At 35.7% G+C, this 25,655-nt stretch overlaps 1 protein-coding gene across 4 annotated transcripts in view; it reads left to right on the forward strand.

Annotated features, from left to right (window-relative positions):
- LOC123540821 (adhesion G protein-coupled receptor E3-like) overlaps positions 1-25,655 on the forward strand; it is a 162,050-nt gene that overhangs the window by 50,256 nt on the left and 86,139 nt on the right. For all 4 annotated transcript variants that reach the window (XR_008367774.1, XM_053526341.1, XM_053526340.1 and 1 more), the window contains exons 7-9: positions 5,257-5,358; positions 11,633-11,724; positions 15,434-15,649. Coding sequence is in view for 3 of the 4 variants with exons in the window: in XM_053526341.1 (XP_053382316.1) it covers positions 5,257-5,358; positions 11,633-11,724; positions 15,434-15,649 (410 nt within the window). In the remaining variant the exon portion in view is untranslated. The remainder of the gene's footprint in view (positions 1-5,256; positions 5,359-11,632; positions 11,725-15,433; positions 15,650-25,655) is intronic.

The following is a 25,655-nucleotide window of genomic DNA, read 5'->3' on the forward strand; positions in this document are numbered from 1 at the left end:
GTTTTTTGGTTTCAGACGATTGTCTTTGTGTCCTGACTATATTTAAGCAATTATTAATACCCAAGAGCCAAACTACTATAAATTAAACCAGAAACCAAAAATTATTTCAAAATGTAATGGCAGACAACTAGATCTATAATTTCAAATGTTAAACATGTGTATTAAGAATTCATACACTATAAAAGCAAGGGGGGCCTCCGTGGCCGAGTGGTTAGAGTCGTTGATTCAAAACCATTTGCCCTCATCATGTGGTTCGAAATCATTGGGGTAGAATTCTTCAGTGAGGAACATCCAGCTGGCTTAGGAAGGTCGGTGGTTCCTCAGGTGCCGTCGTGATAAATAGTGCACGGAGGGGCACCTGGGTCTTCCTCCACCATTAAAGCTGGAAAGTCGCCATATGACCTAAAATTGTGTCGGTGTGACGTTAAACCCAACAAAATAAATAAATAAATAAAAGCAAGGCTTTATACTTTTTATATATATATATATATATATATATATATATAATATATATATATATATATATATATATATATATATATATATATATATATATATATATATATATAAACAGCTTTTGCGTATAATAAACATTTTCATTAAAATGGTTATGTCTATATCTGTATGCTAGGTAGGTGAAAAATAAATACCAGACAGAAAAATTAAAATATATTTTATTCAAAATCTGTTTTATAGAAGAACTTAAATTGAAACATTTTAACATATGCATCTTTAAGTGTTTGTATAATTTTCAGCTTGAAAAACCGGAGTTTTGCTATATAGAATCTATATGGAATCAATTGACAATTGGCCTTTAATATAAAAAATTGTAATACGCCAATGATTTTATTCAAGAGCAAATCACTAAATGAGCTATTTTATTTCGATTCTAACACGTTACCATGGATTTTAAAGTACATCCTTCACGCGGCATTCACTAAATATTTGCCCGTTTTCCAGCGCGTCGCTATGCCGTTTGAGAATATGACGTAATAATTGTGACGTCAGAACAGTGAATTGTTGTAATCACATAGATCTAATTCAATGTTGTCACCCTTCTTTGTTTAATAGAAAAATGAATCGGATCGTGTAAGAATGCATCTTTTATGCTACAGAAAAGGTTATTTAATAAAAAAAATATATCTCATTTAGTGATATGTCGCTGAACAAATGATTGTTTAGAGTTCAGATGCGAAGGAATTAATCACGTGGGCGCAGCCCGAGTGATATGATAATACGCATTTGAACGACAATGATTTTATTCAAGAGCAAATCACTAAATGAGATATATTATATCGATTCTAACACTTTCGATTCCAAGGACTTTAGAGTACATCCTTGACGGCATTCATTAAATATTTGCCCGTTTTCAATTGCCTTCTTTTCCAGCGCGCCGCTATGCCGTTTGACGTTATTACGTATAATAATTTTGACGTCAGTACAGTAAATTGTTGTAATCACATAATTCACTGTTTTCATCCTTCTGAAAATGAATGGGTAATTAAGAATATGAAAGAAACAAGACGCGGAAACCAGATGTCAATCTACGAAGAAATACATGTACGTCCCTTGGAAAGCATTTATCATGCCATTACTATAGCAACTGCCTGATAAAGCCTGTCTGAGATAAGCAGGCTTTCTCAGGTCAGTGACTTGAGAACACTTTGCACTGTTTAAACCTATGATTAAATCCAAGGACATCAGATTGTGTCCATTTTGCATTTAAAAATTATTACGCCCTCATACGACACTGAAAAAGGTCTTTAAAATCCCAAAATATAAAAAAGCGGAAAAAACAATAAATGCTAACCTCGTGTTTTGTAACCACATCTCGGTTTTGCTGAACACGAAAGAATAATTTCAATTTTCTCCCAAGTGAAATTTTATCCAAAATTCAGTTGCTAGACGGACACCCATTCTCATCAAGCAAACGTTTGAAGTGAATTAAATACACACGTCATAACGCCGCTTGGCAGAACAAATAGGCAGTACCGTTTTATCTGCCGTTGATTTTATTCCATGAAAGTTCATTCCAGATGCAATATTCCATGATGTAAAATCCTGATTCTAACACGATCCGATTCATTTTCTTATTAAACAAAGAAGGCAGAAAACAGTGAATTATAAAACAACAAATCACTGTTCTGACGTCACAGTTATTACGTCATGGCGTCAAACGGCATAGCGGCGCGCTAGAAAAGAAACCGATTGAAAACGGGCAAATATTTAATGAATGTCGTCAAGGATGTACTGAAAAATCCTTGTTAACGTGTTAGAATCGAAATAATATATCTCATCCAGTGATTTGCTCTTGAATAAATCATTGTTTGTCGTTCAGATGCGTATTATTATATCACTCGGGCTGCGCCCTCGTGATATAATTCCGTCGCATCTGAACTCCAAACAATGATTTATTCAACGACAAATCACTGGATGAGATATATTATTTCTTAAACAAACGCTTTGCATGAGTCATTTTCCATTTCTACGAGCGTTTCGTTATAAAAACATTTTTGTGATAATTGCAAATATGGTAGGCATACGCTATATATTATTGGCATGGTCTCACGTACCTATTAAAAGCGCGTTTATAAAAATATTGGCGTAAATGTCTTTTAGCAGTTATTCTAAAAAACAAGATGGCGTCATTTTGAAAAAAGAAAATAAAAAAAAAGAAGTCCGGCTAAACAGCAAAATTTGGTCCACCCCTATTTTTGCACTTTATTTCTCATAATGGTAGGATAAAAGTTGTTAATAAATTATGGCATGATAAATAGAATAACAGGTTACTGTCTTTTGAGAAAGAGATTTCTCAGACGCGGCTAGATATGGTCCGGAAGGAGCTCGGCAAGCCTCGCTCCTTCCAGGACCATACATAGCCTCGTATGAGAAACCCTTTCTCAAAAGACAGTAACCTGTTATTCTCTATTTCAAAAAATAGAAATCATGTATTAACACGTTGCCTCGTTTGGCAATGCACATGATTTTTTCTCCCTTTGATACATGGGCGATTCCAGTAAAAAAAGTAGTTTTTATGTAAGAATGACTATATATGTATAAATATGTAGATATAATCAGTAGATTTTACCAACCGCTGTTTGTGGTAATGTTGCTGCAATGTTTGAAAACCCCGCACTAATGTTGAGATCCTTATTTATAACATCTTACAACAAGTTAAATATATAGAATAAACATTGGTGTTGAGTACCGCAGCTGTTCATTATATATTGGTTTGTACGACGGAGCTTACCATCTAACTCTGAAGAAGTACATCAGACTATATCAAGAAAAAAGTCTTAATTTCTAGGGTACTCAAACAACATATAATAAGTAAAGGTAGATTTCTCGGAAGCACAGAGCGCCACAAACACAGTGTCAGAGCCAAGTAAGATATAACAACACTGTAGACACACAGACGCACAAGCATAAAGACGCACACACATAAACAGGTTAAAACGTAATCGGGCAGCGCCTGAGGATTCCGGCAGCCATAATTAAGGTCGACGCGATAACATACTCATAGTAAAAGGAAGGGGGATGCCAAAGCAAGAGAGCGCAAATGCAAGGGGAAAGGATGGGATGGGGCGATAGAGGGAATGAGCTTATCTCAGGCACTAAAACGTAAAGGAGTTCTGTATGACCTATAACTAAAGGAGTTCTGTATGACCTATAACTAAAGGAGTTCTGTATGACCTATATACGATAACTAAATTACTTTGTAATAACGAGATTATAATAATCGATAATACGCATTATTTTATTTCGTAAAACTAGTTTTGATAGTATTCCATACAGAACATCAAAAGGAACATGTGTGGTGATGTGCATATTACAGGAGTCTTTTCAAAATAACGGAGGTACAAATTTTAGTGTTCATCCTTAAAATGTAGGTTCCTGATATTTTGGACCTACTGTCTTTACTTCACTATAAACGATAACGAACATACAGTTTTTCTTTTATCTACCGATAACAGTCTACATATAATTGCAGAAAAGGGCGTGGAAATAAACGAAATCAATGTTAAAAAAAATGATTATAATACACTGTTAGTTCCCACATATGCATAGCGGTACTCCCATCGTGAGGCATATTTCTCGAAAGCTGCTGAATATGTTCGTCTTTTCTTTATACAAGTTTACTCTTCGCATTCTCGCATACCAGAGGTCTACCGTGGTTCCCCGGATGATTTTGACGAACCTCTGATGGATGAGAATGACTCTTCGTAGTTCTTTATGTTCCGTGGTAGTAACTGTAAAATCAACTTACGTGTGTGAAGTGATATGTTTGAATGATTTCATTTGTTGTTCAATGAACACTCTTTGTTTTCATCTCAATAAGTGATGGATGTGCTTATCCAAGAAAGTGAAGGCACCGTAAGTTTCATCCGAGAAATATAGGTTTGATCATACACCGTGAGTCGGAAAGTGTGACATTTTTTTGTAGCGAAACTTGTCAACAAAACAGAAGTTTAGATTTATAGAATAAACAACTTGAAGGCTTCCTATAAATATGCATTAAAGTATGGAAAAATATCTGGACTTATGAGAAAATCAAAGAAAACTATTTTAAGACTGTTGGATGCATAACTGAGTTATCCTGAATAATATTTCATGCCAGTTGTAATGTCCTCCGCTGCGCTTTGAGTGCTACACACAACAATGCAAAGTGACTTCGTGACAATGCGATACGACACACGACAATGAATTGTTTCCGTTATATCGTATCGCAATGTCGTCCGTCTACCGGTGAAAGGGAAATATTTAAAACAACTTCACGGTCTACAGGTGACGTAAACACTCTGTAAAAGCATCGCATAATCAGCAGGTAAGAAACTTTGTAGTAACATTTTAACATGTCACCGGTAGACGCACGACAACGCGATACGATATTGTGAAATAATCGTGTCGCTTCGTGTTGTTTAGCGTCGCTCTCCTTTTTTGAGTGTAGCTTCAAGTCTTTGCAAGGATAAGAAGAACCAGTTTCACTTGAATAACCAACTGCCTACGTTTAGGTAAATGGGTTTTCAATATTTTAATAAAGTCCCAGCATGGCGAACTGCCCTCAGATACTGTGTCTACCCATACTTATACATTGTATTTTACATCTTTTTATTTCGGCAGAAGTCCTCTGACATTGGCTTGCAGTTGGTTATTCAAATTTATTATAATGACTTATTAATTACTGTGAATAATGTAATGTGTAATTTAGCTGAAATTATTTTTCAAAGTAAAGTGTTATTTGATACTGATATTTAGGTGTGGTCGTGTGTCCCGATGAAGCAGATTACAGAGGGACAGTCTGGAAGAAAACTGGAGCGGGAAAAACAAGCACTACAAGATGTCCACGCGGATCTTCTGGTACTGAACTTTTGTTAGTTTTTTGCCCCCCACGCCCCACCCATGAGTGGTAGGGGCATATAGATTTGGTCTTGTCCGTGCATCCGTCCGTCCGTCCGAAGTTCGTGACGCGCCTAGCTCAAAAAAGTATTTGATATAAATTGATGAAACCTTGCATGAGTCTTTATCATGATATGAACTTGCGCACCTCCTATTTTTGTCTGGCTCTACCACCTATTTTCTGAGTTATGGCCCCTGAAATAGTCAAAAATGCACATTTTTACCTTGTGACATGCCTAGCTCAAAAAGTATTTGATATAGATTCATGAAACCTTGCATGAGTCTTAATCATGATATGAACTTGCGCACCTCCTATTATTCAATTGGGTCCGCCTCCAATATTTAGAGTGATGGCCCCTGAAATAGTCAAAAATGCACATTTTCACATTGTGACATGCCTAGCTCAAAAAGTATTTGATATAAATTCATGAAACCTTGCAACAGTCTTAATCATGATATGAACGTGCGCACCTCCTATTTTTCATCTGGCTCTGCCCCCTATTTTTAGAGTTATGGCCCCTGAAATAGTCAAAATTGCACATTTTCAACTTGTGACACGTCTAGCTCAAACACATTTGATATAGATTCATGAAACTTTGCATGAGTCTTTATCAAGATATGAACTTGCGCACCTCCTATTTTTTATTTGGGTCCGCCCCTTATTTTCAGAGTTATGGCCCCTGAAACAGTCAAAAATGCACATTTTCTCCTTGTGACATGCCTAGCTCAAAAAGTATTTAATATAGATTCATGAAACCTTGCATGAGTCTTAATCATGATATGAACTTGCGCACCTCCTATTTTTCAATTGGGACCGCCCCCTATTTTTAGAGTTATGGAGCCTGAAATAGTCAAAAATGTACATTTTCACATTGTGACGCACCTAGATCAAAAAGTATTTAATATAAATGGTTGAAAACTTGCATAAGTCATTATCATGATATAAACTTGCACACCTCTAATTTTTTGGCTGGCTCCAACCCCTATTTTTAAAGTTATGGCCCCTGAAATAGTAAAAAAATGCACCTTTTCACCTAATTATGTGCCTAGCTCAAAAAGTATTAGATGTAAATTCAGGAAACCTTGCTGGAGTCTTTAACGAGATGTGACCTTGCACACTTGGCTTTCTTCTTGAGAATCTTAGCTCTCATTACAGAGTTATGGCCCTTGAAATAGCCATATAGTGGACTTTTTGTTCGTGATGCTCATAGCTCAAAAAGTATAGGGCCTAGAATAATGAATCCTTTTCATAAAATGTTTGTTGAGGCTATACCCCATTAAGACTGCAAACATCTGAATTATTGCCCCTTATTTGTGACAAAAGTACCAGTGGGTTTTTTAATATATCTGAAACGTTTGAAATAGTTCAACACGTCCGGTGTATGGTTTAGCTACCATCTGAGACTACTACAATTTAAACACATTATACAGTCAACTTTTTATTTCAAAAGTGTTACAGAAAATGTGAATTGTGATTATAGTAATAATTATTTCTAGTTTCACTATATATGGAGTGTTATCTTACTTTCCTTTGAGTTGTCGTCAGCGTCTAGACTTTAGATGCACTTCCACAAGATAGTTTTGTTTTCTTACCGTCACCCCACTGTATGTGTGATGCGTGTTTGGATTTGTCCAATACCTGAATATGACCGCTCAAAACAAAAAACAAAAACAAAAACAACAACAATTGAACATCGTGTAAGGTCTTGAAGATATTTCCTACGTCTTTTCAAGTTTTGTTTCCATACTTTGTTTAGCAATCCTGGCAATGTCAAAAGAAATAATCTACACTAACTAGCATGACTAGCATGACGATCCTGGCAATGTCAAAAGAAATAATCTACACTAACTAGCATGGCGATCCTGGCAATGTCAAAAGAGATAATTTACACTAACTAGCATGACGATCCGAATGATATTTAGTATGAACATGTCTTCATAGCTCATAGAAATTGTTCAGTTTCCTGTAAGATGTTCCAAAAGTTCGTTTTTTATTATCAATATATTCAAAATAAATATACACAATGTAAATATATATTATTATAACCTCTTGCGCATGTATGCATAAACTGTAATATGTATTAAGTACTTAAAGAGTTAAAAGAACGTGGAATATGGTAGAAACATACATACAACAGTTTTGATAAGAAGTGAAACACCAGTTTGAATGTTTTTATCTCTATATATTTGCGGTTTGGACTTACCTTTTTAATGCTAAATTTTAAGACAATATATATATGGATAATAAAGCTTGCCTTTACCTTTACTTTTACCTTTAGCATGGTCATCAAGTATTTTTGTAAGATTATTGTAAATGCATTTGCTTATAAAAACACTGAAGAAAATATTCAAAGAAATACTCAGATGTTGATCATTATGACTTACTAATTTTAATAGGGTATTTATCTTACTTTGAAGTCATTTTTTTTCAAGAATTTTTGAAATGGGTATGCATAGTATACATATATTTCCAGACGGAACGACTGAAAAAATCCAATGTATGCTAAAGTCACGTTAAGTTTAATTAACATTGACGAACACACTATTTTGCTAATGACAGTTCAAAGGCGATGCCAAACTGTTTGTTTAGGTCTTCTGCGATATCTATACTCTATAGTATGTCTATATACTTTGTGAATTATTTAATGAAATGCACACCATCACAGTTAACAAGTTTGTGAAGTTTCATTTCAATCTTAGAAATGGTTAGTGAGATACTTGCTTACATATAAAAGCTACACGAAATATGTTGGTAAGAAGCGACATAAGTTTTGATAAAGCAATAATTAAAGTAATGAAACCAGCACAATGCATGTTGGAGCATCATAGAGAACAGTTATGTGAAGTTTCAGTCCATTACACGAAATAAAAAAAGTGTCACATTACCTAATTGGAAAAAAAGTGTGTAACATGTCACTTTAGGGGCACCGTAGAAAAAGGTTTTATTTGACAGATTTATTTTACCGAATATTATTTGACAAGCAATATTTTGAAAACCATGTTTTACTTTGGTAAAGAACAAATAGTCAACTTCATTGAAATATTTATTAAAAAACTTGAAACGTAAACATAAATTCATAAAATAACAAAGATCATAGTTAAATAGGAGAAGACCTCTTATAAGACTTGTCTTTCGTTCTAATCCTTTCCATCAACTGTACTTGTAATGTTCGTATATAAATATAATTATGTACATGTATATTGTTGGGAATAAACATGTTTAAACCAAAGATCATAAACATTTTACATTCAACCGCATAATTACCAGCTGTTTACGGATGATAAAAGCATCCCGCCTACTGCTTTGAACATTAAATAACAATGTAAATTAGTGTTTGATAATATAAAATTAGTGCCCAATATATTTTCTACGTAGAAAAACTGTAAAAGCTGTAATACATAAATTTCAATATGAAACGATTTTCGTCACACTGCCGTAACTGCAATTTATTATTTATACCTAAGTTTGAAAGCTATGACGTCACAGTTCCATTGTGGCTCACTTGAAAAAAGCTGTTGGCTATACAAATGAGAATAAACATTAAAAATGTTCCTACTACCACCCCTACTCTATTGAGTTAAAATATTATTCTTAAAAAGCACTAGACTGTTATCAGTTCAGTAAATCAAACATGGGTTTTCGAGAATTACGGCGAACAGTGTTTTTCTCTGAGTAAAATTCTGATCAATAACTTTAAAAATGGGTTGTCTTTTGAATTTAAAACAAGCATTGTACATGTAGATGGTTGTTTGTTATTCTCCGATACCAGACGTTTACCATAGCATTATTCTCCGATACCAGACGTTTACCATAGCAGTGTTTTTGGCCGAAATTCGGTCACATTCTTCCTTCTAAAACAAAAAACGTAATTTGACAATAATAATATAAAAAGAATTTCAATAGTCATTGTCTATAATCCCAAGATTACGTAAATTCTGATTTCTGTAAACTTGCAACATGAATATTTACACTACGTCTTCCTTTCCAAACATTCACCCGAAAAGAGACACAATTTCTTCAGTTAGACTATAGGCCTGATGGGATTCTGTTATGTATAAAAAATTCACAGGCCAAGCTGTTAAATTTGAAGCATTTATAATTAGTGATTTTATTTATTGCAACTTCTATTTTGCATAAACCAGAATTTACTAAACAAGGAGTAGATCTTCTGCGTTTGTCATATCAGATCAATTACCATTACAGTACAGTTAAAGTTGCGATGAAATCGATTAAATACTCTGCTTTACGGATGTCAGTATTTTTTTCGGCGAACGCCGTCTAAATTCGTTTTCGTTACCTATGCCACGTGACTTCAGTTTGCAAATCAAACTACTTGATAACGCATTATAGATAATTTATCAAAATGGAAGATTTATGCAACACTCTGCCTGGTTGGACGAGAGTGTCAATTTCTTTCACTCTGTTGATTGTGCTACGTTGAGTGAAATGTAGACAAAGCGTTTATCCTAATTAAACGACGCTGTTCACAGTTTTAAAGCTAACTTTGGCTCAGTATATTTAGCAAGAATATTGAAATATCTCAAAATGATAAGTAAGTTTAATAAATATGATAAAAACCTGTTCAAATACCAACCGATCTTAAATTAAAGAAAGAGCTGAATACGGTCTGCGTATCACATGAATAATGGTGTGATAAGAGTCTTTTATGTAGAGAAGTGTTTTTTAAAAGATTTTCCTTGTTACAATTGTCGTCTGTATATGAAAAGGTTTCTTGCTTTTGTGACTTATTCAGATTGCATATTAAAATGAGTACTTGTTGGCTTTGATATATTTGTTATAAATTATTTAACTGATTTATTATGTATGAATATTTTTTTTTAGTATGATATGCAAGTATTGAACTCAGTTGAAATCTGTTTTATTATATATATCCTATATAATGACTGAATCTCATTACACTGGAAAGAAGGTACGCTGCATACAGTTTATCTATGTGTTACGACTACGGTCAAACTTTGCTTATGAAACAGAAATATTGAAATAATTACAATTGTATGTTTTGCTTGACCTTCACTTTTTTTATAGGTGTGACGTCATTGTCCAAAGATTCATGAATAGCGAATATGCATTTGTTAAAGCGGGATCAGTTGGCCTATTTTAGAAATAAATAAAAATAATAAATAAAAAAAATCCTGTAATTGATTTTTTTTAATGTATTCTAATCAAACTTGAATTGTAGCATCTTTATAAGGCCCGCAGTCAACTTTGTTCAGCTGGGACATTTGACCCCTTTAGAGGCTGCTAGAGCTAAAACTAGAAATGCCTTTATACAGCGTATCATGAACAGCTTGGTGGATCTTTGTCATACTTGGTCTGGAGCATCATTATAAGGTCCTCTTCCAAATTTCTTTATATAGGAACTTGAGCCTTATTAGGGACCACTATAGGTAAAAGTAGATATGCCTTTCTTCGCATTAACCACTAAAATGTAATGGATTTTTATCAAACTCGATGTGTAACAATATCGTAAGGTCTCCTGCTATTTTGTTACAAATGGGGATAGGGACCAATTTAGCTAAAAATATAAACACGTTTAATGACCTCTTCTCATGAACCGCTTCATGAATCTTCATCAAACTACTGCTGTAATTATTCGTCTAAGGATAAACGAAACAAAAGTGCAACCCTACGAAACCTTTGCGAAAAATTAAAAGAGAACCATTTAAATTGGTATTGTTTGTAACACGGACATGTCAGATCATGTATATAATGTATTTACTGAATACATGTATGTATTGTAACACGGACATGTCAGAACATGTATATAATGTATTTACTGAATACAGGTATTGTTTGTAACACGGACATGTCAGAACATGTATATAATGTATTTACTGAATACAGGTATTGTTTGTAACACGGACATGTCAGAACATGTATATAATGTATTTAGTGAATACAGGTATTGTTTGTAACACGGACATGTCAGAACATGTATATAATGTATTTACTGAATACAGGTATTGTTTGTAACACGGACATGTCAGAACATGTATATAATGTATATACTGAATACAGGTATTGTTTGTAACACGGACATGTCTGAACATGTATATAATTGTATTTACTGAAAACATGCATTTGCTGAACGCAGGTACTTTAACACGGATAAGTCAGAAACATGTACATGTATATGAATGCATTTACTTAATACATGTATTGTATAACATGGACATGTCAGAAACATGTATATAATGTATTTACTGAATACAGGTATTGTAACACGGACATGTCAAACAGACGGTACATGGAATCTTCCCATTTACAATTGCATACGTGGGACGGTAGAAAAGGTTCATATCAAGGTTAGTAATAATAAAACTATAAAAAAATGTGCTAAGTTTGTCATCGGATTCGATGCTTCTGCGTTGCAATTTCAGCTCGTCCCCAATGAAAAAGGATCGTATTAAAGCTAAATGTTGTACACATAATATGATTTAGTGACTTTAGTATCTTAAAATAGACTGAAATCAATTAAAAATCTCCTTCCACACAGCGAGTGTTATTAGCTTCTCTGGGTGACATGATAGACATATCATCAAATATATATATCCTTATATAACTGCAGTTATGCTTACAGTGAACATAAGGTCTGTTATACATAGACGATTATTATTATTATTACTTTTGACGTTGCCACCGATCCTCTTTAACCGTAGCCCTTTCTTTAGAAAGAAATACTCATGTCGAACTCCAATAACGATAGTCGTAATAATATAACAATACAATGTATACTTAGGTAGCAGGGTACACTTCGAATTTTGGCCCCGTCAATATCTTTAATAGTTAGAACTTCGTGATTTTGGATGTCTGTAAATTCAAGTGAGACATAATGATTGTTAATTCTTTAGGAAATTTATACAGCCGATACATGTAAAATTCTAATGTCAGCTGTAAAACTAACTGCTGCTAGCTTTGTATGACCAATGAGACACCTTTTCGCGGAAACTTCAAATCACGGAAGAGTTCTGTGCTTGTTGATTGATACTCCTGATCATTTTCGCTATTTTGTGGGGAAAAAAACGAGCTGGATGGGCCCCCATTCCGTTCATATCCTGAAGTTCAAAGGACTATTGAATTGAGAAATGCAATAAAATTGGGCATTGTTCTTGCAGCGGGATCATTGCAGGCTGTTCAAAAAGTGCAAAATTGGTGATTTTCGCATGCTATTTTTAATGGATGGTGTAAAACTTTCGTTTTGATACTTTTCTTTATTCTTGTATGATATTCCTGATCTTGCCATTAATTAAAAGCACAAAACATGCACGCAATTTATAAAATGGCCACCCTGATTCTGCTCATAAGGGAAGTGCAATATTGCGACTCGCAACATGTAAGACTGCCCGTGCCCAAAATTTTCGAATCTAAGTGTACCCTGCTACCTTACAGTGTACATAATATGTTGGTTACAACAACGTTTAGGATTTACAAGGCTGGCTATGTATATCAGTTAGTGAATTTCAACTGTACGTCTAGGTGTTTGTGTGGAGAATATTACTTAGTCTCTATTGTCAGCTAATCTTTTTATGTTGCTTTAAATGTGTATGTGGTAGATTGCTTTTTCTTTTTATTTGCTAGTACCTATGTGCTATTTGCTTTAATGTGCTGTAACATGTATGTGATAATTTGTGATACTTAGAGCCAGATGCTTTATTTGCTTTAATGTGCATTAACATGTATGCATTTTATTACAGCTGTTTTACTTATGTTGAGCTAATTTATATATGTTTATCGGAAAATAGCTTTAAGCTAGTGTTATATGTTTGTACTTATCCGACGTTAAATAAATTTTCTTGTAACTAGATGACCCGACATTTTTCCTAATCTCAACCAAAAACGCTTCAGCTTATTTATACATAAACAGATAAAGAATCTGCTTTCTTGCTGATGATTTCACCGGTGCTGGAAAACTCCATCTTACACCCCGGGGTGTAAATGACGTATAACGAACTACATATGTACAGAAGATGTTTGTAGTAATAATGTTTTTCGTAAAACCGAATAAAAATTAAATACCTTGATAGTTCCTCTTTGTTCCTTATGACATATTTCTCGATTCAAAAAAACGTTATTTTAAGGAAATGACATAACGTTTCATTGCAGATAATAAAACAAAACCGGAACTCTTACGCTGTTTTCGTCTGTGTAACGTCATGACGTACTTCCTGTTGACGGACGTAAAGTTCCCGCGCTTTGTTATTACGCTACTGTAAACAAAAGTGCTATAAGAAAATCATTTGTTTGAATTTATTTTTTACTCTTCTTTATTGAGTATGGTATGCAAGAAAAAGATTCTTTCACTGGCTGTATGTGCAGATGGTAATATCCGGCTCTCGAGTAACTGTTTACGCGGTCACTCGGCTGGAGCCTCGTAACCGCCTAAACAGTTACCTTTGAGACCGGAAACTCCCATCTGCACCTACAACCAGTGAAAGAATCTTACAAAGTTCACCACACACAACGTGGAAAGGCGTTTACATAACAGGAACTATGTTGGCTGATTTCTGCTATTTCGCGTTTCCGCCCCGCGACCCAGCCGAGCGAAAACACGAGAATTAACAAGTTAAAATGGCGGGTGCGCGGGGCGAAAACTCGCTATTTTGCGAGGGCGCAGAGCGAAAACACGACAATTAGCGGGATCGCGGGGCGAAAAGTCGACATTTAGTAACTTTAATGGTGGGGGCGCGGTGCGAAAACTAATTATCGTATTTTCGCCCCGCTCCTTCGCCATTTTATTTACTCACGCTCGACTTTTCACCCCGCGACCCAGACAATTAGCAGATTGTCGCCCCGCGACCCCGCCGTTTTATTTCTCTAATTTCGACTTTTTGCATTTTCGTTTTGTAGGTGTTAGTGTTGCAATTATCTATGTATCATTTCAGCTTTTCACCCCGCGACCTCGCCGAGCGGAAACACCAGGATTAAGATGGCTAAAATGGCGGTAACGCGGGGCGAAAACTCGATATTTAGCGGAGGCTCGGAGCGAAACACGATCATTACCGGGGTCGCGGGACGAAAAGTTCAGATTTAGTAACTGGAATGTCGGGGGCGCGGTGGAGGGGTACCTGGGTATTTCTTCACCATCAAAGCTAGATAATCGCCATATAACAAATACCTGTGCCGGTGTAATTTTAGACCCAACAAACTATTACATCATTAGACGGACATAACACAATACTTGTGACATTTCCCCCGCATCTTCTAAATTTATGTACACCAATTTAGGCAATTAGATCTACTCCAATATTCAACTGTCTACGTTTTTTTTTCATGTACAAACTTTGCATTATTTTGCTTACAAGATTATTGGTACATATTGTTGACTAACAAGATCTGTAGTAAACAATACAGATAAGCAAATAACCATGCCGTGAACCATAGTTTACGAGCGTGAACCTATGTTTACGACCGTGAACTTGGGTTTACGAGGGTGAACCATAGTTTACAAACTTAAACCTAGGTTTACATTCGATAAACTAGGTTTCTCGAAGAAAACTATGATTTTCGGTCGTTATCCTATGTTCACGAGCATGAGAGCGTGAACCTATGTTTACGGTCGTAAACCCATTTTCACGGTCGTTAACATAGGTTCACGTTCGTAAACTATGGTTAACACTCGTGAACCCAGGTTTACGCCCGTGATTACGACCAAAATTCATAGTTCAATCGAGAAACCTAGTTTATCGAACTGAAACCTATAACGAGCGTGAACTATGGTTTACGGCGTTATCCTATGTTTTCGCTCGAAATTATAAGTTAGTATTCGAAAAACCCCGTTTTACGTTCGAAAAACCTAGTTTATCGATTGTTAATCCTAGTTTTTCGACTGTGAACCTGGGTTCGCATAATAATTAGACAACTGGCGTGCCATAAGTGCACTGAAAGTTGTTTTATAAGCTGATATTTTGCCTTTGAAATAATTACTTTTATTTCGGTAATTTTAATCATTATCATATAAAGATAAAGATATATTCTCAGCAGCATGCTGTGTTGACTGTTTTGTTTATTTGACAGGCAGAAACACTTAAAGATAATGCAACAGCCGAAGAATTGGGAAGTACCCTCCAGACAATAGCCTCCCTTACATGTACATTCACACAGCAGAACACAACTTTAGACGAAAGCAGCAAACTAACTGCTGGAGAGTTAAATTTACTTTCAGTATCTCTTCAGAAAATAGCGTCAGTGTTATCGACTTGGCCGGATGTTGTCAATCACAACATAACGAACGTAAGTTACCTCTACAGTTCTTATAGAATAATGAAACTATTATACTTTAAATCTCTTTCGTCGATAGCTTAAGGACATAGACGTTGAAATAACGTGTCTCCTACCTGGTATTTTGCGGAAGACTGGTTGTTTACTGAGGTGCTTGCCATTACTTGGATCGATGCCTGAAGGAGCACCTGGGCTCACCATTATTAATAAACTATATATCCTTTCGGCTACCATAGCAGACTAATACGTACCATAAAAACGGGGGTCGCTATTACCGCTATCATACACCGACTGACTACCGCAGACGCCTAAAACGTACCATCAAAACAAGGGTCCAGATTACCGACATCGTACAGCGTAGGACTTCCGGAATTTTTTAATTTTTCTTTGTATCTGGGGGGAATTTGAATGCTTTTTATTTATTGCAGAATTTGATCTGAAGTGTAAACTTTCATTTATGTTATTAACAAAACGGTATAAAATCAGTTAAACTAATAAGTTAAATCATTCATATGACATACTAAATAATATTACGCAACAAATTACAGGTCTCCATAAAATTTAAAAACAAAACCAAACGTCTCATGCGCAATAATGTTCTAAAATCATTGTTATCGCAATTTGTTGATAAGAAAATCCTTTTCAGACAATTAAGGGATCATTACTCTCCAAAAATACCAATTAGTTTTGATGGTTGCTCGTCGCGGTAATTACCGAACTCAGTTTTTAAAACTTAATTAATTACTCATTTCTACGCTACGGTATTTAAAGCTATTTTACTACGTCTGCATTATGCGGCTCCGGCATTCTAGAAGTCTGAAAACCACGGGTCTGCCACTGATGCGTTTTGTAGACTTTTCACCAGTTACTTTCACACTGGCACTACGGTAGTTCAGAACTTTTTTCCATGAAATACAAAATTTCACTGTGGTAATCAGAAATAGTGTACATTTATACACTACGGCAGTAATATTTTAAATTGTTATTGCACATGGAACATACATATTTACACTGTGGTAATTCTCTACAGAACGCTTCATTGTTTTTACGCCGCAACGGTAATACATATGCACACATCGCTTCTTCCATTTGCATACTAGACGTGTGTAAATTTATCCACTATGGAAGAATTGTACTTTTAAAATTTAAAACTCATACTTTAGGTAAGGATGCATTTAAATTATCCCAAAGTACACAATGGTAATTTTGACTTTGAGCTCCATGCATTATGCATTATAATGCATGGATACTCTGGAATGCTTTATAAATGGTACAGTATTCAGTATTTCGTATGTGCTTTTGTATACTCAATATATTAATTTATAGTCCGGGTCCGTTATGTAGGAGATACATTCGTGCACTTGTAATCTCTGAATCCTCTCGCTGACGGAGGGTCGCAGGTTCGAGCTCTGCTACCGACTAGGATTTTTTATGTGAGAAAGTAGGCAGTTGCTTACGGATTTTGGCGTCTAGTATTGGTCTTTCCCAGGAACGATGGTTAGTTGAACTGGCTGCCTGATATAACTGGAATAATGTTGAAAATGGCCGTAAATTCAAACAAAAACAGACTCTAAACTGATCTGTTTCCAAAACCGTACATGAATGTGCTTTCGGTGAAATGAGATCTTATAATTTTTGTTCATTATATGATTAAACAATTGATACCTTAATTGTGACTTCAAAGAAAAGTATCAACGGAATACAGCTCGCAACTGGGATACGCTCTAATTTAGATATAATGCTATTAATAAATTCAGTTATTTTAAAATCTGTTTGAAAGTCAGTAAGGCATAACAAACTAAGAAAAAGACACTTTTAGCTACTATTATAAGTTTTACCACGAAGTGTCATTCGACATTTTTTAGTTTTGTTTTGGCACTTGCATCGTATACACCACAAAAACAGATTATGAATATGAATAAATTTAAATGAACCTTAATAACGTATAGTTGACGCGTTTACATGGTCCGATCCGCTGACATAACTTGTAGGTAACTAAAAGTAAAATGCAACAAAAACATTTTTATAACGTATAGTTGACGCGTTTACATGGTCCGATCCGCTGACATAACTGGTAGGTGACTAAAAGTAAAATGCAACAAAAACATTTTATAACAGAAAATAATAAGATAAAATAATAAAATTAACAACTGAATGAAAACACTACAGTACAGGCAATCTCCTATGAACGGGTATGAGTAAGAAGAATCATATATCAAATGCTACACAACCTGAACAACGTATTTTGGACTAAATTTCATGATAGACAGTCTACTTATAGTCCGATCCGGAGAAACGTGCAGGAGACTAAAAGTAAAACATTAAAAGCAAACAAAAACATTTGACAGAAAATAAAAAATAATATATTTAAACGAAAGCAAGTTGTAAAAGCTATAACAGATGAGGATCATTCATTACTTACAAATCATCGCAAAAGGTAACATAGAGCATTTGTAATGTTACACAAAAAGTTCACTAAAAGTCATGAAATAATTCCTGTTTTTTTGTTGAATTTGTACTGTAGTCCGTTTAAACTGAGTAAGAATGAAACAATTATGTCAACAACCTACGACAATAACCGTTAATCTATATATACATGTATCTTTTTTTAATAGCTGTCTAAAGGCAAGGAGGTGGGTGGGGAGGGGGTGTAAGGTAATTAGCATTGTTAATGACGCATAGAAAGATAAAATGTCCAAAATTCACTGTGATAAACATGTCATCGGTAGAACTGTTTAATAAGTTAGTAATGTGTCTATATTTAATATGCCCGGTTGTATGATTATTATTTCTATACCATATTACAATGTATCAAAATTCACAAGAGGCCAAACTTTATGAAACATGTTTTTCTTGAATTTCAATACTTTAACTCTAAACACCTTTTCCCTTGAGACAGCTCATATTAGAAAAGTATATTGCATGTGAAAATTAATTATCAAAAGATGAATCAATCAAACTTTCTCATTCGTACTAAAAACATAACATAGTAAAAATGTGTACACCATGTAATGTTGTCACTAATCTTAGACACTGTCTGTTTCTTTCTCCAGTTTGTGCTTAATGTCCGCTAGTCAGACAGTCATTTCTTCTTCGTCGATTTCCAAGATAATTTTGTTGGCATTTTACGGGGTGTTTCTATTTTAATATGTACCTTCCTGGGTGATTTTTTGCAACCGTTATGTAGCTTAATTGAAGGAAGGGATTTCTTATTAAAGTGTAGTAATAATGAGCCATAATAAAACGTATCAAATTATAACATTTAGTGATTTGCAATGGTTATATATAATAAAATCGATTTTCTGGAGTTTCCAATTTTGCTCTTGTTGACATAAGTTTTACGGACGTTTTCGGATTGGAGGTCTGTATGGACTTGTCCTTTAGTTAGCGAATCCCAGTTCTGGCCGCATAATACGAAAGAAAGCATTCCCTGAAAGTATTATTTAAAAGATCACGGGGATTAACCCTGAAAATAGATGACAAATATTTTTATGTAAGCAAGACATTTTGATTTTCAACTACAATTATTGCATAACTTCTCTGGAACTGGCTTTTGTACTTAATGGCTGGATTTCTCGAAACATTTTATCCTGTACTAAGAAGATTAACCTGTTAAGAGCAGTCGAATATATAATGCAATAACAGGCTTTTCCTCTCTGACATGCTTAAATATTTCGAGAAATTTGACCCAGAGCGATAATTTGAGTACATTTTTGGATTTGAGCGACTTGTTGACTCAGACCCAATTTATATACATGGAGTAAAAGAAAGTACGTTCACGTAACATAGCAATGACTCAATAATACCATGAAATCTTTAAAACTACTCATTAGATCAATATAACTTTTTAATAAGAAGAGTATTGTTATACCTGTGTAAATTGTCTTTACACTGCTTACAACCAAATGATGACGTTGATGTTCGGAGACCATCGGCGGTCTTTAGTTTCTTCATACTGCAAAACTGACAAGCATTTGTTCGCCCTGACATTGAGATAATTTCATGAGAGTCTGCAAACTCTCGGTCAATGGTATCAACTACCTGCGTTTGTTTGGGTTTCCTAATTCCTGAACGGTAACCTTCCATACTCTAGCTACCATGTTTCCATCTTTGATTTGACGTGTCATATGCTGTCCTTTGTTCATTGTACTAACAGAAACCAGGAATTATAATGTATTACATGTATTACATTATTCCTGCCGAAACATCCTTCTGTCGGACTAATTTCTGTGGTTTCAAATCATATGGCAAGAATTTTCGCCCTTATTAAAAGACCCACAAAGATGGGTTGAGCTGGCAAGGAACGCCTGAGCCAAAGGGATGTGTCTAGAAGCACTATAAGGTTCAACCAGATGTTAAACAACCTTCCTCGTTAGTTCTACTTCTTTTTTCCCCTCTAATATAAACTTTAAACTTCCAAAGATATGCAGAAACTGCATCTGCTAAAACGAATATTTTAAAGCCTCTCTTTAATACATACTATTAACTAAATATTTATCTATTTATCTTTTTATACTGCATCACTCCTCTTTACGAGTATTACACGCAGCTGCGCGCCTGTACGAGAATTTTAAAAGTAGAAAGGACAGGAGAAAAAAAGTAATACACGATGTGTATTGCAAGCATGAATACAGTTGATAGTGTTAAAAACAAGAAGGATTTACAGCTAAAAGCAGTTTAAAGAAACAGGTCTATCATGTTAAGCATTGTGTGCAAGTTTAGTTAAACCCTGCCTAAACTGGTTCAGGGTTGGGGCTTGCACAAGTTGTACTGGAAGGGAATTCCAAAGCACTATGGTGCCTGGAAAAAAGAGTACTTATAGTAATTACAGGGAGTGAGGATCTATGTATAGGAGGGGGGATGCATATGTCTTGTTAGACGGGACTGGGGAGGGGGAGGGGCTGACATAGGGAGGAAGTGGTACAGCAACCAAACCACTCTGCAAATAATTACCACAGTAGACGTTTGCAGGATGAACGAATTTCAATGTAGTACTGCAGTGTAGTTTTACTCGTCCTGTTACTAAGAACTATAGTAGACTTTTGTGAGAAACTTGAATTTTAAGGCAGTGCCATAGTGTAGTTATACATATTAAATGAAATTAAGTGCACTTCCACAATGCTGAGAAAGTTACCCTGCGAAAGGATTATACTAGTAATCAAAACTTATCCTGTAGGCATTATTTATTCCCCCGATTACCACAGTAGTTTAATGCAGGGCATGCGAAACCAAAGAGAGTGCCGCAGCGTATTAATACATATTCACACAAAATAGCATGTACTGCCACAGTGATGCAGTGGCCGTTTAAATATGTGACTTTTAATAAATAACATTAACTGTTTGTTTTATCTGCATATAAATACCATAGTAGACTATTGCAGGAAACAAGAAACTAGAAGTTGTGCCACAGTGTAGTTATACCAGTAACCACACAATGGACATAACTACCATAGTGTAGCAACCGTTTTACATAAAAATTACCGCAGCATAAAAATGTAGTATATTTTTGTTAATTCCTTCTATTTTCAGTTGCGAAAAAATACAATTTTTACCCAAATACTGCATTATGCGCTATGGAAATGAGCACCCCCATTTTTCTGGTACGTATTAGTCGTCTGCGGTAGCCCGCCTGCAAAACAGTAGCGGTAATGGAGAACCCCAAAAATATAGTCTGCATTTGGCGTCTCAGGTAGTGCGTCGGTGTACGATAGCGGTAGTCGAAAGGATATAACAGATCGTCATGTCACCGTAGCTGTTCGGCAATATTTGTTCCTTTGATTGACAGGATATGATTCTAATGCGTATCAAAATAATCGGTCGCCGCTAATTGGTAAACAATGGAATCACAGAATTATATTGAAATAAGATTTCGAAGTTATCGTCCGGTGTTCGAAATTTGGAAGTTCCGGTATTTTATTTAAAAGTACGGTCTATGCAGAAAATTGAGAAAAATCCTGACCAAAAATCGTCCGATCTACCTTGCAGACATTTCTAAACAGAAACGTACTTAATGTGCGCTCTAATTTCAGACTTTTGTTCACTTTTCATAGCAACATGTATTTTGCTTATACAAAACTAAATATCTTCGAATTTAACGGTAAGATAATTTTAAGTAAAACTTTGCAGGATTGTAAGAGTCGTTCATGTACCATCCATGTAGCATGTGTTTTGCTTCTCAAATTTCTACGGAAGCACGATATTTTCATAATTTTTAGAATGGCCATCGTACATTCCTGTGTCAGTTTTTATACCTACATACCAATCAGTGTGTACAAGCCTGTCACGGTCTGTACATCCCAGTAATCGTATGAGCATACCAATCACTGGCTTTACATTTCAGTCACATTGTGTACAAGTCTGTCACGGTCTGTACAATAGTGTCACGGTTTGTATATCCCAGTAATAGTATGAGCATACCAATCACTGGCTTTACATTTCAGTCACATTGTGTACAAGTCTGTCAAGGTCTGTACACTACTGTCACGGTCTTTACATTTCAGTCACATTGTGTACAAGTCAGTCACGGTCTGTACAATACTGTCACGGTCTGTACATCCCAGTAATAGTATGAGCATACCAATCACTGGCTTTACATTTCAGTCACATTGTGTACAAGTCTGTCACGGTCTGTACACTACTGTCACGGTCTGCACATCCCAGTAATAGTATGAGCATACCAATCACTGGCTTTACATTTCAGTCACATTGTCTACAAGTCTGACACGGTCTGTACACTACTATCACGGTCTGTACATCCCAGTAATAGTATGAGCATACCAATCACTGGCTTTACATTTCAGTCACATTGTGTACAAGTCTGTCACGGTCTGTACACTACTGTCACGGTTTGTACATCCCGGTAATAGTATGAGCATACCAGTCACTGGGTTTACATTTCAGTCACATTATGTACAAGTCAGTCACGGTCTGTACAATACTGTCACGGTTTGTACATCCCGGTAATAGTATGAGCATACCAGTCACTGGGTTTACATTTCAGTCACATTATGTACAAGTCAGTCACGGTCTGTACAATACTGTCACGGTTTGTACATCCCGGTAATAGTATGAGCATACCAGTCACTGGGTTTACATTTCAGTCACATTATGTACAAGTCAGTCACGGTCTGTACAATACTGTCACGGTTTGTACATCCCAGTAATGGTTTGAGCATACCAGTCACTGGGTTTGCATTTCAGTCACATTATGTACAAGTCAGTCACGGTCTGTACAATACTGTCACGGTTTGTACATCCCAGTAATGGTTTGAGCATACCAGTCACTGGGTTTGCATTTCAGTCACATTGTGTACAAGTCAGTCACGGTCTGTACAATACTGTCACGGTTTGTACATCCCAGTAATGGTATGAGCATACCAGTCACTGGGTTTACATTTCAGTCACATTGTGTACAAATCTGTCACGGTCTGTACAATACCGTCACGGTTTGTACATCCCAGTAATAGTATGAGCATACCTGTCACAGGGTTTACATTTCAGTCACATTGTGTACAGGTCTGTCACGGTCTGTACAATACCGTCACGGTTTGTACATTCCAGTAATAGTATGAGCATACCAATCACTGGCTTTACATTTCAGTCACATTGTGTACAAGTCTGTCACGGTCTGTACACTACTGTCACGGTTTGTACATTCCAGTAATAGCATAACTTTTAGTCATAGGGTTTACATTCAGCACATGTGTCAACAATTTCACTGTCAATAAAATACTGTCACGGTTCGTACAATCCAGTAATAGTATAACATGCCAGTCACAGAGTTACATTCAGTCGCATTGTACAAGGCTGTCACAGTCTGTACAATACTGTCACGGTTTGTACATTCCAGCAATTATGTAGTGTAAACATTCTAGTCACAGGATTAACATTCCAGTCACAGTGTGTACAAATCTGTCACGGTCTGTACAATACCGTCACGGTTTGTACATCCCAGTAATAGTATGAGCATACCTGTCACAGGGTTTACATTTCAGTCACATTGTGTACAGGTCTGTCACGGTCTGTACAATACCGTCACGGTTTGTACATTCCAGTAATAGTATGAGCATACCAATCACTGGCTTTACATTTCAGTCACATTGTGTACAAGTCTGTCACGGTCTGTACACTACTGTCACGGTTTGTACATTCCAGTAATAGCATAAACATTTTAGTCATAGGGTTTACATTCCAGGCACAGTGTGTACAAACAATTTCACTGTCAATAAAATACTGTCACGGTTCGTACAATCCAGTAATAGTATAAACATGCCAGTCACAGAGTTAACATTCCAGTCGCAATATGTACAAGGCTGTCACAGTCTGTACAATACTGTCACGGTTTGTACATTCCAGCAATATAATGTAGTGTAAACATTCTAGTCACAGGATTAACATTCCAGTCACAGTGTGTACAAACCTGTCATGGTCTGTACAATACAGTCACGGTTTGTACATTCCGGTAATAATATAAAACTCCAGTCACTGGGTTTTCATTCCAGTCATAGTGTGTGCAAGTCTCTGTCATGGTTTGTACATCCCGGTAGTAGTATAAACATTACAGTCACAGGGTTTACATTCCAGTTACAGTGTGTACACGTCTGTCACGGTCAGTACAACACAGTCACGGTTTATACATTCCTGGAATAGTATAAACATTCCAGTCACAGGGTTTATATTGCAGTCACAGTGGTATGTACAAGTCTATTATGGTCTGTACATTTTAGTAAAAGTGTGCTTAATCTGGTCACGTTCAGTATAAACATTCCAGTCACAGGGTTTACATTCCACTCGCAGTGCGTACAAGAATGTCACGGTCGGTACAATACTGTTACGGTTGTATATTGCAGTAATAGTATATACATTTGTACATTCCAGTCACTGGGTTTTCATTCCAGTCATAGTGTGTGCAAGTCTCTGTCACGGTTTGTACATCCCGGTAGTAGTATAAACATTTAAGTCACAGGATTTACATTCCAGCTACAGTGTGTACACGTCTGTCACGGTCAGTACAACACAGTCACGGTTTATACATTCCTGGAATAGTATAAACATTCCAGTCACAGGGTTTATATTGCAGTCACAGTGGTGTGTACAAGTCTATTATGGTCTGTACATTTTAGTAAAAGTGTGCTTAATCTGGTCACGTTCAGTATAAACATTCCAGTCACAGGGTTTACATTCCACTCGCAGTGCGTACAAGAATGTCACGGTCGGTACAATACTGTTACGGTTGTATATTGCAGTAATAGTATATACATTTATACATTCCAGTCCAAGGGTGTTTATTCCAGTCAGTGTGTGCACGTCAGGCAAGGTCTGTACAATACTGTCACGGTTTATACAGTCATGGAATAGTGTAAACATGCAAGTTATAGGGTTTACATTCCAGTCACAGTATATAGTGTATACTAGCTTGTCACGGTCAGTACAATATTGTCATGGTTTTTAATTTTAGCAATAGTATAAACATTTCAGTCGCTGCGTGTATTAATGGATCGAGACGGTACTTAGTAAAATCCAAAAACAGGTAAAGCAGGTGGTTATCCTATAAGTGGTGTTAATTTGTAAATTGTAGTATTCTTAACTCTAAATACGATGCGTTATTCCATAACTAATTTGTAGTCTAGTGGATAGTGTGTCAGACATCTATTCTTTTTATGTTTATATGGTGTAGGTTCGGGTCCTTTATTTTTTAAATGATTTTTACTTATTTTATTTTTGCAGGTTTTTGTTTATATCGTCTTTTGTATATTTTCTTTCATTCTTTTTATTTATGTATTTGTTTAATTATTATAGCAATGTTAGTAGATTCAATGTCTATTCTATTAGTAATAAGAGATCGTCTAAAAAAATGTCAGTAAGTACCCAGTATGAGTGCACGAGAAAATCATGATAGTTTTTACATGAATTCCTTCTCCAGGTAAAAACATGCTTGAAAAGTAAAAAATTAGCTCGTCCTGTATTCGAACCAGCACCGTAAGCTTACAAATTATACATGTTAACCACTAGACCACGC

This window comes from Mercenaria mercenaria, chromosome 16 (genome assembly GCF_021730395.1).
Source record: "Mercenaria mercenaria strain notata chromosome 16, MADL_Memer_1, whole genome shotgun sequence".
Classification (NCBI taxonomy): domain Eukaryota; kingdom Metazoa; phylum Mollusca; class Bivalvia; order Venerida; family Veneridae; genus Mercenaria; species Mercenaria mercenaria.